At 46.6% G+C, this 19,418-nt stretch overlaps 1 protein-coding gene across 1 annotated transcript in view; it reads left to right on the top strand.

Moving 5' to 3' along the window:
• Positions 1–19,418, top strand: part of LOC118374619 (AMP deaminase 2-like) — a 99,322-nt gene that overhangs the window by 52,244 nt on the left and 27,660 nt on the right. The window contains exons 2-10 of the mRNA XM_052482628.1: positions 11,232–11,356; positions 11,702–11,832; positions 12,390–12,458; positions 14,440–14,551; positions 14,847–15,033; positions 16,771–16,918; positions 17,163–17,252; positions 17,573–17,702; positions 18,241–18,435. Coding sequence (XP_052338588.1) covers positions 11,232–11,356; positions 11,702–11,832; positions 12,390–12,458; positions 14,440–14,551; positions 14,847–15,033; positions 16,771–16,918; positions 17,163–17,252; positions 17,573–17,702; positions 18,241–18,435 — 1,187 coding nt within the window. The remainder of the gene's footprint in view (positions 1–11,231; positions 11,357–11,701; positions 11,833–12,389; positions 12,459–14,439; positions 14,552–14,846; positions 15,034–16,770; positions 16,919–17,162; positions 17,253–17,572; positions 17,703–18,240; positions 18,436–19,418) is intronic.

Genomic DNA, 19,418 nt, shown 5'->3' with positions numbered 1-19,418 from the left:
ACAACCAGCATGTCCAGAGATAAAACCTCTCTCATCATCACCCAGTGCCTGGGCTTACCTCCGCCGTACCCGCACCCCACCATACCCCTGTCTGCGCATTATGCCCTGAATATATTCTACCATGCCCAGAAACCTGCTCCTCTTATTCTCTGTCCCCAACGCTCTAGGCGACCAGTTTTGATAGCCTTTAGTCGCACCCTCATACTACTCCTTCTCTGTTCCGCGGGTGATGTGGAGGTAAACCCAGGCCCTGCATGTCCCCAGGCACCCTCATTTGTTGATTTCTGTGATCGAAAAAGCCTTGGTTTCATGCATGTCAATATCAGAAGCCTCCTCCCTAAGTTTGTTTTACTCACTGCTTTAGCACACTCTGCTAACCCTGATGTGCTTGCCGTGTCTGAATCCTGGCTCAGGAAGGCCACCAAAAATTCAGAGATTTCCATACCCAACTATAACATCTTCCGTCAAGATAGAACTGCCAAAGGGGGAGGAGTTGCAGTCTACTGCAGAGATAGCCTGCAAAGTAATGTCATACTTTCCAGGTCCATACCCAAACAGTTCGAACTACTAATTCTGAAAATTACTCTCTCCAGAAATAAGTCTCTCACTGTTGCCGCCTGCTACCAACCCCCCTCAGCTCCCAGCTGTGCCCTGGACACCATTTGTGAATTGATTGCCCCCCATCTAGCTTCAGAGTTTGTTCTGTTAGGTGACCTAAACTGGGATATGCTTAACACCCCGGCAGTCCTACAATCTAAGCTAGATGCCCTCAATCTCACACAAATCATCAAGGAACCCACCAGGTACAACCCTAACTCTGTAAGCAAGGGCACCCTCATAGACGTCATCCTGACCAACTGGCCCTCCAAATACACCTCCGCTGTCTTCAACCAGGATCTCAGCGACCACTGCCTCATTGCCTGTATCCGCTACGGTGCCGCAGTCAAACGACCACCCCTCATCACTGTCAAGCGCTCCCAAAAAACTTCTGTGAGCAGGCCTTTCTAATCGACCTGGCCCGGGTATCCTGGAAGGATAATGACCTCATCCCGTCAGTTGAGGATGCCTGGTCATTCTTTAAGAGTAACTTCCTCACCATTTTAGATAAGCATGCTCCGTTCAAAAAATGCAGAACTAAGAACAGATACAGCCCTTGGTTCACTCCAGACCTGACTGCCCTCGACCAGCACAAAAACATCCTGTGGCGGACTGCAATAGCATCGAACAGTCCCCGCGATATGCAACTGTTCAGGGAAGTCAGGAACCAATACACGCAGTCAGTCAGGAAAGCTAAGGCCAGCTTCATCAGGCAGAAGTTTGCATCCTGTAGCTCCAACTCCAAAAAGTTCTGGGACACTGTGAAGTCCATGGAGAACAAGAGCACCTCCTCCCAGCTGCCCACTGCACTGAGGCTAGGGAACCCGGTCACCACCGACAAATCCATGATTATCAAAAACTTCAACAAGCATTTCTCAACGGCTGGCCATGCCTTCCGCCTGGCCACTCCTACCTTGGCCAACAGCTCCGGCCCCCCCGCAGCTCCTCGCCCAAGCCTCTCCAGGTTCTCCTTTACCCAAATCCAGATAACAGATGTTCTGAAAGAGCTGCAAAACCTGGACCCGTATAAATCAGCTGGGCTTGACAATCTGGACCCTCTATTTCTGAAACTATCCGCCGCCATTGTCACAACCCCTATTACCAGCCTGTTCAACCTCTCTTTCATATCGTCTGAGATCCCCAAGGATTGGAAAGCTGCTGCAGTCATCCCCCTCTTCAAAGGGGGAGACACCCTGGACCCAAACTGTTACAGGCCTATATCCATTCTGCCCTGCCTCTCTAAGGTCTTCGAAAGCCAAGTCAACAAACAGGTCACTGACCATCTCGAATCCCACCGTACCTTCTCCGCTATGCAATCTGGTTTCCGAGCCGGTCACGGGTGCACCTCAGCCACACTCAAGGTACTAAACGATATCATAACCGCCATCGATAAAAGACTGTACTGTGCAGCCGTCTTCATCGACCTTGCCAAGGCTTTCGACTCTGTCAATCACCAGATTCTTATCGGCAGACTCAGTAGCCTCGGTTTTTCGGATGACTGCCTTGCCTGGTTCACCAATTACTTTGCAGACAGAGTTCAGTGTGTCAAATCGGAGGGCATGCTGTCCGGTCCTCTGGCAGTCTCTATGCGGGTGCCACAGGGTTCAATTCTCGGGCCGACTCTTTTCTCTGTATATATCAATGATGTTGGTCTTGCTGCGGGCGATTCCCTGATCCACCTCTACGCAGACGACACCATTCTATATACTTTCGGCCCGTCACCTGGTTAAATAAAGGTGAAATAAAAATAAATAAAATAATTCTGGGCAGCTCCATGGTAAGGAATGTGACTGTTCCTGATGCAAAAACAATGTCCTACCCCCGAAGCTCGAGTAAATGGCATTACTAAGCTGCTCCCGAATGGACTACGTCAGGACTTGGACATTGATTCTATCATAGTCTATGTCGGTTTTAATGACATTATGAAGGGCAGCTCTGAACAGTTGAAACTGGATTTTAAAGAGCTGATTGACTCTCTGCTAGACACTAATAAAAGGCCCATCATATCTGGCCCAGTGCCCTCTCTGAATAGCGACATTGAGCTTAATTAACAGGATAATTTCTCTTCACAACTGGCTACGTGATTATCAAATCAAATCAAATCAAATTGTATTGGTCACATACACATGGTTAGCAGATGTTATTGGTCATATACACATGGTTAGCAGATGTTAATGCGAGTGTAGCGAAATGCTTGTGCTTCTAGTTCTGACCATGCAGTCTGTTGGCAACAATATCTAACATGCAGTAATATCTAACAAGTAATCTAACAATTTCACAACCACCTTATACACACAAGTGTAAAGGAATGAATGAGAATATGTACATATAAATATATGGATGAGCGATGGCCGAACGGCATAGGCAAGATGCAGTAGACGGTATAGAGTACAGAATATACATATGAGATGAGTAACGTAGGGTATGTAAATATTATCTAAAGTGGCATTGTTTAAAGTGACCAGTGATACATTTATTACATCCACATTTGAATTATTAAGTGGCTAGAGATTTGAATCAGTATGTCGACTGCAGCCACTCAATTTTATGTGATGGCTGTTTAACAGTCTGATGGCCTGGAGATAGAAGCTGTTTAACAGTCTGATGGCCTTGAGATAGAAGCTGTTTAACAGTCTGATGGCCTTGAGATAGAAGCTGTTTAACAGTCTGATGGCCTTGAGATAGAAGCTGTTTAACAGTCTGATGGCCTTGAGATAGAAGCTGTTTAACAGTCTGATGGCCTGGAGATAGAAGCTGTTTAACAGTCTGATGGCCTTGAGATAGAAGCTGTTTAACAGTCTGATGGCCTGGAGATAGAAGCTGTTTAACAGTCTGATGGCCTTGAGATAGAAGCTGTTTATCAGTCTGATGGCCTTGAGATAGAAGCTGTTTATCAGTCTGATGGCCTTGAGATAGAAGCTGTTTAACAGTCTGATGGCCTTGAGATAGAAGCTGTTTAACAGTCTGATGGCCTTGAGATAGAAGCTGTTTAACAGTCTGATGGCCTTGAGATAGAAGCTGTTTAACAGTCTGATGGCCTTGAGATAGAAGCTGTTTAACAGTCTGATGGCCTGGAGATAGAAGCTGTTTAACAGTCTGATGGCCTGGAGATAGAAGCTGTTTAACAGTCTGATGGCCTTGAGATAGAAGCTGTTTAACAGTCTGATGGCCTTGAGATAGAAGCTGTTTAACAGTCTGATGGCCTGGAGATAGGAGCTGTTTAACAGTCTGATGGCCTGGAGATAGAAGCTGTTTAACAGTCTGATGGCCTTGAGATAGAAGCTGTTGACCAGTCTGATGGCCTTGAGATAGAAGCTGTTTAACAGTCTGATGGCCTTGAGATAGAAGCTGTTTAACAGTCTGATGGCCTTGAGATAGAAGCTGTTTAACAGTCTGATGGCCTTGAGATAGAAGCTGTTTACCAGTCTGATGGCCTGGAGATAGAAGCTGTTTAACAGTCTGATGGCCTTGAGATAGAAGCTGTTTAACAGTCTGATGGCCTGAGATAGAAGCTGATATGGCCTTGAGATAGAAGCTGTTTAACAGTCTGATGGCCTTGAGATAGAAGCTGTTTAACAGTCTGATGGCCTTGAGATAGAAGCTGTTTAACAGTCTGCTGTTAAGGCTGTTTAACAGTCTGATGGCCTTGAGATAGAAGCTGTTTAACAGTCTGATGGCCTTGAGATAGAAGCTGTTTAACAGTCTGATGGCCTTGAGATAGAAGCTGTTTAACAGTCTGATGGCTGTTTAACAGTCTGAGATAGAAGCTGTTTAACAGTCTGATGGCCTTGAGATAGAAGCTGTTTAACAGTCTGATGGCCTGGAGATAGAAGCTGTTTAACAGTCTGATGGCCTGGAGATAGAAGCTGTTTACCAGTCTGATGGCCTTGAGATAGAAGCTGTTTAACTTCTTGACACACCCATCCCTTTAGCGGGATCATTTTCATCAACACCCGCTGAATTGCAGCACGCCAAATTCAAATTAAATTACTAAAAATATTAAATGTTCATGAAATCACAAGTGCAATATAGCAAAACACAGCTTAGCTTGTTGTTAATACACCTGGCATGTCAGATTTCAATAAAGCTTTTCGACGCAAGCATAACAAGCGTTTATGTAAGAATATCTCTCTCAGTAGACAAAATATTACAAACACTAGCAGCCAAGTAGATTGGTCACGAAAGTCTGAAAAGCAATAGATTAAATCGCTTACCTTTGATGATCTTCAGATGTTTGCACTCACGAGACTCCCAATTACACAATAAATGTTCCTTTTGTTCCATAAAGATGATTTTATATCCAAAATACCTCCATTTGTTTGGAGCGTTATGTTCAGAAATCCACAGGCTCGAGCGGTCATGACATCGCAGACGTAAATTCCAAATAGTGTCCGTAATGTCCACAGAAACATGTCAAACGTTTTTTATAAATCAATCCTCAGGTTGTTTTTAAAATATATAAACAACCGGGGCTGTTGCTTTTTTCAGTCAGGAGAGACAATGGCTGCCCCACTCTGTTGCGCAAGCAAAACTCTGCGAACACCAAACACTGACGCAATGTTATCTTTCTCGCTCATTTTTCAAAATAAAAGCCTGAAACTATGTCTAAAGACTGTTGAAACCTTGAGGAAGCCATAGGAAAAGGAATCTGGTTGATATCCCTTTAAATGGAGGCAAGGCATCCAATGGAACAGAGAGCTTTCAGGAAACACAGCACTTCCTGGTTTGATTTTCCTCAGGTTTTCGCCTGCAATATCAGTTCTGTTATACTCTCAGACAATATTTTGACAGTTTTGGAAACTTTAGAGTGTTTTCTATCCTAACCTGACAATTATATGCATATTCTAGTTTCTGGGCCTGAGAAATAGGCCGTTTCAAATGGGTACGTTTTTTAGCCAAAAACTAAAATCCTGCCCCCTACACTCAAGTTAACGTCGTTGTTGGTAATTGTTGGAGTTGGAGGCATGCATGGCCAAGCAGTCATAGGTGAACAGGGAGTACAGGAGAGGGCTGAGAATGCACCCTTGTGCACCCTTGTGTGGCCCCAGTATTGAGGATCAGCTGGGTGGAGATGTTGTTTCGTACCCTCACCACCTGGGGGCATCCCGTCAGAAAGTCCAGGACCCAGTTGCACAGGGCAGGGTTGAGACACAGGGTCTCAAGCTTACTGCTGACTTTGGTGGGTACTATGGTGTTGAATGCTGAGCTGTAGTCAATTAACAGAATTATTACATAGATATTCCTCTTGTCGAGATGGGATAGGGCAGTGTGATGGTGAATACATCGTCCCTGGACCTATTGGGGCAGTAAGCAAATTGGAGTGGGTCTAGGGTGTCAGGTAGGCTTGAGGTGATATGATCCTTGACTAGTCTCTCAAAAGCACTTCATGATGACAGAAGTGAGTGCTACGAGATGATAGTCATTTAGATCAGTTACCTTAGCTTTCAAGGGAACAGGATCAATGGTGGCCATCTTGAAGCATGTGGGGCCAGCAGACTGGGATAGAGATTGATTGAATAGGTCCCAGCCAGCTGGTCTGCGTATGCACTGAGGACACGGCTAGGAATGTCGGGCTTCCTTGCCAGCCGTGTTCCCTCAAAGCGCTGGCTCCCTTTACCTGCTGCCTCCGCTCTCCTGGATGCCTCCACCTGTTCCCGTGGGAGGCGATCCCTTCCAGCCAGGATCTCCTCCCATGTGTAGGAACCCTTCCAGCCAGGATCTCCTCCCATGTGTAGGATCCCTTCCAGCCAGGATCTCCTCCCAGGTGTAGGAACCCTTCCAGCCAGGATCTCCTCCCATGTGTAGGATCCCTTCCAGCCAGGATCTCCTCCCATGTGTAGGATCCCTTCCAGCCAGGATCTCCTCCCATGTGTAGGAACCCTTCCAGCCAGGATCTCCTCCCATGTGTAGGATCCCTTCCAGCCAGGATCTCCTCCCATGTGTAGGAACCCTTCCAGCCAGGATCTCCTCCCATGTGTAGGAACCCCTCCAGCCAGGATCTCCTCCCATGTGTAGGAACCCTTCCAGCCAGGATATCCTCCCATGTGTAGGAACCCTTCCAGCCAGGATCTCCTCCCAGGTGTAGGAACCCTTCCAGCCAGGATCTCCTCCCATGTGTAGGAATCCCTTCCAGCCAGGATCTCCTCCCATGTGTAGGAACCCTTCCAGCCAGGATCTCCTCCCATGTGTAGGAACCCTTCCAGCCAGGATCTCCTCCCATGTGTAGGAACCCTTCCAGCCAGGATCTCCTCCCATGTGTAGGAACCCTTCCAGCCAGGATATCCTCCCATGTGTAGGAACTCTTCCAGCCAGGATCTCCTCCCAGGTGTAGGAACCCTTCCAGCCAGGATCTCCTCCCATGTGTAGGATCCCTTCCAGCCAGGATCTCCTCCCATGTGTAGGAACCCTTCCAGCCAGGATCTCCTCCCATGTGTAGGAACCCTTCCAGCCAGGATCTTCTCCCATGTGTAGGAACCCTTACAGCAGTTTGTGTGTCTGCACCAGACAGAACTGTTTTTTTTGTTCTAGTGTTCCGTTTCATTAATTAAATCTACCATGAACACGTACCACGCTGCACCAGGACCTCTTCCCATGTGTAGGAACAAAAAAGGCCCAAGCAGCGTGGAATGGACATGGGAGGAGATCCTGGCAGCCATGGGGAGATCCCTCCCATGGGAGGTGTAGGAACCACATGGGAGGAGATCCTGGCTGGAAGGGTTCCTCACATGGGAGGAGATCCTGGCTGGAAGGGTTCCTACACATGGGAGGAGATCCTGGCTGGAAGGGTTCCTACACATGGGAGGAGATCCTGGCTGGAAGTTCCTATACATGGGAGGAGCCAATTGCAATTGGCTCAGAACAGGATCAGCACGGCTGGCTCTTGGATGTACACCTAATATTAATCTTATGTATGTCAATCTCTCCTGGCTCAAAGTGAGGGAGAGATTGACTTCATCACTACTTGTATTTGTGAGAGTTATTGACATGTTGAATGCACCAAGCTGTCTGTTTGAACCCTGGGATCATGCATACCCCACAAGACATGCCACCAGAGGTCTCTTCCCATGTGTACAGGAACTCTATTCCACATCAAGCAACACACAAGCAGTAAAATTAGATTTAAAAAATGAAATACACCTTAATGGAACCCGGGGACTGTGAAGTAGCACTTCCAGACACAGATCTTCTCAATAACATGTGTACACACACACACATGGATTTAGTATTGTAGATATGTGGTAGTGGTGGAGAACCCTGTATAAACTGCCTCATTTTGCTGTTAGTTGCTGCCATCTGGGGATCCATAATAAATACAATACAAATGGTTCAGCATCACACCACAGTAATGGTTCAGCATTGGTTCATCAAACCACAGTAATGGTTCAAATCACACCACAGTAATGGTTCAGCATCACACCACAGTAATGGTTCAGCATCACACCACAGTAATGGTGCAGCATCACACCACAGTAATGGTTCAGCATCACACCACAGTAATGGTTCAGCACACCACAGTAATGGTTCCACCTACAGCATCACACCACAGTAATGGTTCAGCATCACACCACAGAACTAATGGTTCAGCATCACACCACAGTAATGGTTCAGCATCACACCACAGTAATGGTTCAGCATCACACCACAGTAATGGTTCAGGTAATGGTTCAGCATCAAACCACAGTAATGGTTCAGCATCACACCACAGTAATGGTTCAGCATCACACAGTAATGGTTCAGCATCACACCACAGTAATGGTTCAGCATCACACCACAGTAATGGTTCAGCATCACACCACAGTAATGGTTCAGCATCACACCACAGTAATGGTTCAGTAATGGTTCAGCATCACACCACAGTAATGGTTCAGCATCACACCACAGTAATGGTGCAGCATCACACCACAGTAATGGTTCAGCATCACACCACAGTAATGGTTCAGCATCACACCACAGTAATGGTTCAGCATCACACCACAGTAATGGTTCAGCATCACACCACAGTAATGGTTCAGCATCACACCACAGTAATGGTTCAGCATCACACCACAGTAATGGTTCAGCATCACACCACAGTAATGGGCATTCAGCATCACACCACAGTAATGGTTCAGCATCACACCACAGTAATGGTTCAGCATCACACCACAGTAATGGTTCAGCATCACACCACAGTAATGGTTCAGCATCACACCACAGTAATGGTTCAGCATCACACCACAGTAATGGTGCAGCATCACACCACAGTAATGGTTCAGCATCACACCACAGTAATGGTTCAGCATCACACCACAGCATCACACCACAGTAATGGTTCAGCATCACACCACAGTAATGGTTCAGCATCACACCACAGTAATGGTTCAGCATCACACCACAGTAATGGTTCAGCACACCACAGTAATGGTTCAGCATCACACCACAGTGTTCGGCATCAAACCACAGTAATGGTTCAGCATCACACCACAGTAATGGTTCAGCATCAAACCACAGTAATGGTTCAGCATCACACCACAGTAATGGTTCAGCATCACACCACAGTAATGGTTCAGCATCAAACCACAGTAATGGTTCAGCATCACACCACATGTCGATGGATTATTTCCATAGAACTCACAGAGCCCCTTGTTGTCCATTACAGTTTGTTTCTGCATGTGAAACCTTCCAGCTGGGGTTAGTTTCTCCCTGGTGTGTGTTGTGTGGATGGGGAGTTATGTAACCGTTTGATGATATAAATATAGCAGCCATTAGGGGATTAGATACATGCAGGACAGTTCCAGTGGAGGAGAGATCTGCTGTCTTTGCTGCTGGACACACACACACACACACGCAAACATACACACACACACACACACACACACACACACACACACACACACACACACGCAAACATACACACACACACACACACGCAAACACACACACACACACACACACACACACACACACACACACACACACACACACACACACACACACACACACACACACACACACACATACACACATAGACACACAAACACACACACGCACACACACACACACACACACACACACACACACACACACACACACACACACACACACACACACACACACACACACACACACACAGCTGGATTAGATACAGAGAAACCCGGTGGACTCAGCTCTACTGTCATACCCACCACTGACCTCTGGCTGACCACTACTGTCAAAACACATTCCCACTCTAGTCTTACCATTTACATGCTTACATGAAACAGCAGAGTAGATGAAGGAAAGTTATAATGTAGCTAGCAATCATACAACTGTAAGTACCTGGGTACTATATGCACTGTGTGAGTATACTGGCGGGCAGCAGTCCCTCAGACATCCTAGCACTTCAGCGGCTGGATGCCAGGGATTAAATATTCAACAGGAACATTAATAATTTAGATCCTAGTCCTCTGTTTGGGAGGGGAGAATTATATTGTTACACACACAGACCACTAAATACTAAATACACTCTGGGGGACATGAGGGTGAACTATATCCCTGTCTGTCTGTCTGTCTGTCTGTCTGTCTGTCTGTCTGTCTGTCTGTCTGTCTGTCTGTCTGTCTGTCTGTCTGTCTGTGTGTCTGGCTGGCTGGCTCCCTGTTTGCTTGTCTGAATTGTTTTCAATCATTTTGTATTCACTTTATGTTAATGTTAGCGTCTCTCATCTCCTTTCCTTCCATCCTAGCTTCGACGATCTGTCCCCATTCGGCCCAGGTCTGGTTACTGTAGTCGCAAATTTACCCATCAAAAACTACGAGTTCAGTAATAGCCAGGCTAGCTCAGATCAGTATAGAGACTTTGAATATTGTGCTGGCAGCCTGGCAACAATAAAGGGCCCATTGAGATCCTATTAAATTACCAGAGGGGCTATTTCATAAACCCTCAAAGTTCCCAGAATGGGGTGAAAACGGTAGGCTTGGAACATGGCTGCTGCACCTGATTGGTCCTTTGTCTGTTTGGACTCGGGAAGTAGAAACAACTGCTGAGCTCAGACCTCAAGCACTGGGCTGGGTTACTGTTTCTTCACTGCCCAGTGTACTGTAGTGACCGTCAGGCTGGGGAACAACAACCATCTGGATGAAACTGTGGAGTTGGCTAAGCATAGCAGAAATGAGAAAACGTAGATCTGATTTGGTGCAGGACGACTGAACATAACACTTTGCACATCTCTCTCTCTCTCTCTCTCTCTCTCTCTCTCTCTCTCTCTCTCTCTCTCTCCCCTCTCCCTCTCCCTCTCCCTCCCCCCTCTCCCTCTCTCTCTCTCTCTCTCTCTCTCTCTCTCTCTCTCTCTCTCTCTCTCTCTCTCTCTCTCTCTCCTCTCTCTCTCTCTCTCTCTCTCTCTCTCTCTCTCTCTCCTCCCTCCCCCTCTCCCTCCCCTCTCTCTCTCTCTCTCTCTCTCTCTCTCTCTCTCTCTCTCTCTCTCTCTCTCTCTCTCTCTCTCTCTCCTCCCTCTCCCCTCCCTCTCCCTCCCTCTCCCTCTCACCCTCTCTCTCTCTCTCTCTCTCTCTCCTCTCTCTCTCTCTCTCCCTCCCCCTCTCCTCTCTCCCCTCTCTCTCTCCCTCCCCTCCCTCTCCCTCCCTCCCACTGTCCCTCCCTCCCTCCCTCCCTCCCTCTCTAGTTGACCCCCGTGGTGCCCGCCACCTCCTGACTTCCCAGCATTCCTTGCCAGGGATCCCCGTAGCGCTGAAACAGACCATTGACCTACGCACCTCCATGGACGGCAAGTACAAGGAGATTGCTGAGGTGAGTAAGATAGTGGTCCTTCTGTAGCTCAGTTGGTAGAGCATGGCGTTTGTAACGCCAGGGTAGTGGGTTCAATCCCCGGGACCACCCATACGTAGAATGTATGCACACATGACTGTAAGTCGCTTTGGATAAAAGCGTCTGCTAAATGGCATATATTATTATTTATATTATATTATAGAAGGATGGACTTTAAAAAAACATTTACGATTTCAGCCACACAAGTGGATAAACTGCATTTAAAATAACTGAGGATAATACAACAACAACAACAACAACAACAACGGTTTATTTCCAAACAAGCTCTAAACATGCTACTCTCTCTGTGTGTCTGTGCCCGTGTAGGAGCTGTTCTCTCGCAGCTTAGCAGAGCGTGATATGCTCAGCGCCCCTTATGAGTTCCCTGAAGACAGTCCCATAGAACAGCTGGAGGAGAGACAACAACGACTACAGAGACAGATCAGCCAGGATGTCAAGTAAGAGAGGGGGAGGGGGATCGATGGAGGGAGGGATCGATGGAGGGAGAGAGGGAGAGAGGGAGAGAGGGAGAGAGGGAGAGAGAGAGAGAGAGAGAGAGAGAGAGAGAGAGAGAGAGAGAGAGAGAGAGAGAGAGAGAGAGAGAGAGAGAGATGGATGGAGGGAGGGAGGGAGATATAGTGGGAGGGGGATGAAGGGATGAAGGGAGGGAGGGAGGGAGGGAGGGAGGGAGGGAGAGGAGAGAGAGGGAGGGAGAGAGAGAGAGAGAGAGAGAGAGAGAGAGAGAGGGATGGAGGGAGGGAGGGAGGGAGATATAGTGGGAGGGAGGGATGAAGGGATGAAGGGAGGGATGGAGGGAGGGAGGGAGGGATAGTGGGAGGGAGAGAGTGAGAGGAAGGGAGGGAGGGAGAGATAGTGGGAGGGAAGGATAGTGGGAGGGAGGGAGGGGGATAGTGGGAGGGACAGAGGGAGGGAGGGAGTTAATATTCAGTCCTCATGAATCCCAATGGGATCATGTTGATGTCTCTAAAAAAGCTTTTCATTATGTCTTCTTCAGGTTTGAGCCAGATATCCTTCTGCGAGCCAAACAGGAGTTAATGAAGACTGACAGCGCTACTGACCTAGAGTGAGTACAATAAGGAGACTCACATTAGCTCTGCTAGCTACTGATCTAGAGTGAGTACAGTAAGGAGACTCACATTAGCTCTGCTAGCTACTGACCTAGAGTGAGAACAGTAAGGAGACTCACATTAGCTCTGCTAGCTACTGACCTAGAGTGAGTACAGTAAGGAGACTCACATTAGCTCTGCTAGCTACTGATCTAGAGTGAGTACAGTAAGGAGACTCACATTAGCTCTGCTAGCTACTGACCTAGAGTGAGTACAGTAAGGAGACTCACATTAGCTCTGCTAGCTACTGACCTAGAGTGAGTACAGTAAGGAGACTCACATTAGCTCTGCTAGCTACTGACCTAGAGTGAGAACAGTAAGGAGACTCACATTAGCTCTGCTAGCTACTGACCTAGAGTGAGTACAGTAAGGAGACTCACATTAGCTCTGCTAGCTACTGACCTAGAGTGAGTACAGTAAGGAGACTCACATTAGCTCTGCTAGCTACTGACCTAGAGTGAGAACAGTAAGGAGACTCACATTAGCTCTGCTAGCTACTGACCTAGAGTGAGAACAGTAAGGAGACTCACATTAGCTCTGCTAGCTACTGACCTAGAGTGAGAACAGTAAGGATACTCACATTAGCTCTGCTAGCTACTGACCTAGAGTGAGTACAGTAAGGAGACTCACATTAGCTCTGCTAGCTACTGACCTAGAGTGAGAACAGTAAGGATACTCACATTAGCTCTGCTAGCTACTGACCTAGAGTGAGAACAGTAAGGATACTCACATTAGCTCTGCTAGCTACTGACCTAGAGTGAGAACAGTAAGGATACTCACATTAGCTCTGCTAGCTACTGACCTAGAGTGAGAACAGTAAGGATACTCACATTAGCTCTGCTAGCTACTGACCTAGAGTGAGAACAGTAAGGATACTCACATTAGCTCTGCTAGCTACTGACCTAGAGTGAGTACAGTAAGGATACTCACATTAGCTCTGCTAGCTACTGACCTAGAGTGAGAACAGTAAGGAGACTCACATTAGCTCTGCTAGCTACTGACCTAGAGTGAGAACAGTAAGGAGACTCACATTAGCTCTGCTAGCTACTGACCTAGAGTGAGAACAGTAAGGATACTCACATTAGCTCTGCTAGCTACTGACCTAGAGTGAGAACAGTAAGGAGACTCACATTAGCTCTGCTAGCTACTGACCTAGAGTGAGTACAGTAAGGATACTCACATTAGCTCTGCTAGCTACTGACCTAGAGTGAGTACAGTAAGGATACTCACATTAGCTCTGCTAGCTACTGACCTAGAGTGAGAACAGTAAGGATACTCACATTAGCTCTGCTAGCTACTGACCTAGAGTGAGAACAGTAAGGAGACTCACATTAGCTCTGCTAGCTACTGACCTAGAGTGAGAACAGTAAGGATACTCACATTAGCTCTGCTAGCTACTGACCTAGAGTGAGAACAGTAAGGAGACTCACATTAGCTCTACTAGCTACTGACCTAGAGTGAGTACAGTAAGGATACTCACATTAGCTCTGCTAGCTACTGACCTAGAGTGAGAACAGTAAGGAGACTCACATTAGCTCTGCTAGCTACTGACCTAGAGTGAGAACAGTAAGGAGACTCCCATTAGCTCTGCTAGCTACTGACCTAGAGTGAGTACAGTAAGGATACTCACATTAGCTCTGCTAGCTACTGACCTAGAGTGAGAACAGTAAGGAGACTCACATTAGCTCTGCTAGCTACTGACCTAGAGTGAGAACAGTAAGGATACTCACATTAGCTCCCTAAGCGTATACAGTGGGGCAAAAAAGTATTTAGTCAGCCACCAATTGTGCAAGTTCTCCCACTTAAAAAGATGAGAGAGGCCTGTAATTTTCATCATAGGTACACTTCAACGATGACAGACAAAATGAGACAAAAAAATCCAGAAAATCACATTGTAGGACAAACGTTATAGAATAAAACATTATTATGGTGTGTTAGATACCTGAAGGAGCAGAGCCAGGCATTCATGGACCTGTATCCCAAGGAGATGGAGCGGGAAGGAGAGAAGGAGTATCAACGGGTCTCCATCTCTGGAGAGGAGAAATGTGGGGTAGGTCACAGAAATATCCCCCAAACAGCCATTACCGCTTATATATGCCATTTAGCAGACGCTTTTATCCAAAGCGACTTACAGTCATGTGTGCATACATTCTACGTATGGGTGGTCCCGGGGATTGAACCCACTACCCTGGCGTTACAAGCACCATGCTCTACCAACTGTGCTACAGCTACAGCTTCCAACCACGGTCAACACATGTTACCTGTTTCCTGTCCGGAAGTAGGAGGCTAGAAGTAGGACTGGCAGAACTAACTTGTGCCCTCTCTCCTCGCCCCCTTCTCTCCAGGTTCCCTTCACAGACCTGCTGGATGCTGCTAAGTGTGTAGTGAAGGCCTTGTTCATCAGGGAGAAGTATATCGGCCTGTCCATGCAGAGCTTCTGTCGGACCACAGCCAGCTACCTGGAGGAGCTCAGTGACAGACCTCTAGATATGGGTATCTATGAGGAGATCCCGGAGACTTCTGTTACTGCAGGTAGAGTACACACACATACATAAATACCTACATACATACGTACACACCTACCTACCTACCTACCTACCTGGAGGAGCTCAGTGACAGACCTCTAGATATGGGTATCTATGAGGAGATACCTGAGACTTCTGTTACTGCAGGTAGAGTACACACACATACATAAATACCTACATACATACGTACACACCTGCCTACATACTTACATACATACATACCTACCTACCTACCTACCTACCTCCATACCTACATACATACCTACCTACATACCTACCTACCTACCTACCTACCTCCATACCTACATACATACCTACCTACATACCTATCCTACCTACCTACCTACCTACCTACCTACATACCTCCATACCTCCATACCTACATACATACCTACCTCCATACCTACATACATACCTACCTACCTACCTACCTACCTACATACCTACCTCCCTACCTACCTCCATACCTACCTCCATACCTACCTCCATACCTACATACATACCTACCTACATACCTACCTACCTACCTACCTACCTACCTACCTACCTACCTACATACATCCAGAATGCATCACATCCAGCCTGATTGGGAGTCCCATAGGGTGGCGCACAATTGGCCTAGCATCGTCTGGGTTTGGCCGGGGTAGGCCTTCATTGTAAATAAGAATTAGTTCTTAAAAACCTCTTAAGGATCCGCCCCTTCTTTTCAATTATCACCTAAAAATGACATACCCAAATCTAACTGCCTGTAGCTCAGGACCCAAATCTAACTCCCTGTAGCTCAGGCCCTGAAGTAAGGATATGCATATTCTTGATACCATTTTGAAAGGAAACACTTTGAAGTTTGTGGAAATGTGAAAATACTGTAGGAGAATATAACACATTAGATCTGGTAAAAGATAATACAAAGAAAAATACATGCGTTTTTTGTTGGAATTTTGTACTATCGTCATTGAAATGCAAGAGAAAGACCATAATGAATTATTCGAGCCCAGGCGCAATTTACACTTTGGCCACTAGATGGCAGCAGTGCATGTGCAATGTGCAATTGCATATCTATACAAAATGTTGTATCAAGACTGCCCAAATGTGCCTAATTGTTTTATTAATACATTTTTAAGTTCATAATTGTGCACTCTCCTCAAACAATAGCATGGTATTCCTTCACTGTAATAGCTACTGTGAATTGGACAGTGCAGTTAGATTAACAAAAAATGTAGCTTTCTGCCCAAATCAGATATGTCTATGTCCTGGGAAATGTTCTTGTTTTTTGCAATGTCATGCTAATCACATTAGCGCACATTTGCTCAACCATCAAGAGGTTTGGGACACCGATCTGTAGAGATCCTTAAGAGGTTTTAACTGACTTGCCTAGTTAAATAAAGGTTCAAAAAATATATGAAATGAATACCTACCAACCTCTACCTATCTACCTACATGCATACACTAACAGGTGGTAGGTAAAGCAAAGCAGCTACAGATGAAGAGGTGGTTTCAAATGTGCTATTCCCCCTCTGCCTCCTGCTAGAATAGACTATCTCTCAGTGTAGGATTTCATCACTGAAATTCAGCGTGAAAATAAATGTTTAGTTTGGCTCTGTGCATTCCAGTTCCATCCCAAATGTTTGGGTATATAGAATCTCTGTGTCCGACGGACACAAACTTGATTAACGTTCTATTTGATTATATTCTATTTGATTCTATTCTATTTGATTCTATTCTATTTGATTCTATTCTATTCTAGACTTAGACCAGACGGTCCATCCTCCTGTCTCCGCCACACACCCCTATGAAAACCAGGACCCTGCCTGTATGCCTCCTGATATAGGCTACGGCTGCAAGATGCTAAACGGTGTCGTCCACATCTACACAAAGAAGGACAGCATGGACACGTGAGACGCATCAATTAACTCTCAACATATCATAGTGTTAGACTTATTATAGCACCTTGTAAAGGCTCATACGTGCTTAGATAAATTGTTACCGTGGTTATAAACATGCAAATGCCCAGCAACCGTACATCGTAGGTTGTTATGAGGTCATCATTATGAAAATACTATTTGTGACAGTTGCCTTTAAGTTTGTCGGCTGTATGCTATCGAGACGGTGTTAAAGGCCTGTGTACTGCCATGTCAGGTCTACAGAGTTGGAGCTGCCCTACCCAGACCTATCGGAGTACATCGCTGATATGAACGTCATGACGGCCCTCATCATCAACGGACCTGTGTGAGTTAACGTACCTCTGATGGTGTACATGTGGTAGTGTTGATTCAATCCGTAGCGCTGAAGACTTGCGCTGCAGCGTGACAATGTTCCCGCATTAGAAGAGACTGTATTTACGGTAGACACGGCATATGTCGGCTCAATTGCAAGTTAACTTTCAATTTAAATCGTGCTACAGATTGAACCAAACCTAAGGTTTCTGTTATGGACATTCTGTCAAGAAACAAATCTTCTCCAGATACAAAACATCATGAAGACAGAACCGTCTGTCGTCTGTCAGTTACTCCTGACGGTGTGTCCGTGTTCACTTCCTGCCTTCACAGGAAGTCGTTCTGTTACCGTCGCTTACAGTACCTGAGTTCTAAGTTCCAGATGCACATCCTGCTGAATGAGATGAAGGAACTGGCAGCTCAGAAGAAAGTTCCTCACAGAGATTTCTATAACATACGCAAGGTGAGTCCTCAATTAGTGTGTTGGAGAGGACCAGTGAGAGCTGTCCTCTACTGTCCTCTACCGCTACGCAGAATCAGTGATCTACATATCATCTTGCACCCTAAATAACTGCTCATTATGTGACCAAGATTTTCAAATATGCACAGATGCATGCTCAGGCCGATGCCCTCGAAATGTTGCGTATTTCTTGAGCCTCATGACAGAGGTTCGGTCTGACACTAGGCCGTCATCGTAAATAAGAATTACTATTTTACTAGGCAAGTCAGTTAAGAATAAATTCTTATTTACAATGACAGCCTAGGAACAGTGGGTGAACTGCCTGTTCAGGGGCAGAACGACAGATTTGTACCATGTCAGCTCGGGGATTTGAACTTGCGGTTACTAGTCCAACGCTCTAACCACTAGGCTACCCTGCCGCCCTTTAACTGACTAGTTAAATAAAATACATACATAGAATATTCTATCTTCATTTTGATTGATAAAGTGCCACATAACAGCTTCATCTGTGTCTGTGTCTGGTTCCTTGTTGCACACCCAGGTGGACACCCACATCCACGCCTCGTCCTGTATGAACCAGAAACACCTGCTGAGGTTCATCAAGAGGGCCATGAAGAAGTATCCAGGGGAGATCGTCCATGTGGAGAGAGGCAAGGGACAGACGCTCATGGAGGTGTTCCAAACCATGAACCTCACAGCCTTCGACCTCAGTGTGGATACACTGGACATGCACGCTGTGAGTAGTGCTGGAGAAGGAAAGGGAGAGGGAGAGGGAGAGGGAGAGGGAGAGGGAGAAGGAGAGGGAGAGGGAGAGGGAGAGAGGGAGAGGGAGAGGGAGAAGGAGAGGGAGAGGGAGAAGGGAGGGAGAGGGAGAGGGGAGGGAGAAGGAGAGGGAGAAGGGAAGGGAGATGGAGAAGGAGAGGGAGAAGGAGAGAGGGAGAGGGAGAGGGAGAGGGAGAGGGAGAGGAAGAAGGTCTGAATGAATGAAATATTCTTATTAAATACTTTTTTCTTTACAGAGTTGAATGTGCTGACAACAAAATCACACAAAAATGATCAATGGAAATCAAATTTATCAACCCATGGAGGACTGGATTTGGAGTCACACTCAAAATTAAAGTGGAAAACCACACTACAGGCTGATCCAACTTTGATGTAATGTCCTTAAAACAAGTCAAAATGAGGCTCAGTAGTGTGTGTGGCCTCCATGTGCCTGTATGACCTCCCTACAACACCTGGGCATGCTCCTGAGGAGGTGGCGGATGGTCTCCTGAGGGATCTCCTCCCAGACCTGGACTAAAGCATCCACCAACTCCTGGACAGTCTGTGGTGCATTGTGGCGTTGGTGGATGGAGCGAGACATGATGTCCCAGATGTGCTCAATTGGATTCAGGTCTGGGGAACGGACGGGCCAGTCCATAGCATCAATGCCTTCCTCTTGCAGGAACTGCTGACACACTCCAGCCACATGAGGTCTAGCATTGTCTTGCATTAGGAGGAACCCAGGAGGAACCCAGGGCCACCAGCATATGGTCTCACAAGGGGTCTGATCTCATCTCGGTACCTAATGGCAGTCAGGCTACCTCTGGCGAGCATATGGAGGGCTGTGCAGCCCCCCAACGAAATGCCACCCCACACCATGACTGACCCACAGCCAAACCGGTCATGCTGGAGGATATTGCAGGCAGCAGAACGTTCTCCACGGCGTCTCCAGACTGT

This window comes from Oncorhynchus keta, chromosome 27 (assembly GCF_023373465.1).
Source record: "Oncorhynchus keta strain PuntledgeMale-10-30-2019 chromosome 27, Oket_V2, whole genome shotgun sequence".
Lineage (NCBI taxonomy): Eukaryota > Metazoa > Chordata > Actinopteri > Salmoniformes > Salmonidae > Oncorhynchus > Oncorhynchus keta.
The sequence above is the reverse complement of the archived record's forward strand: the minus strand, read 5'-3'. Positions and strand labels throughout refer to the sequence as shown.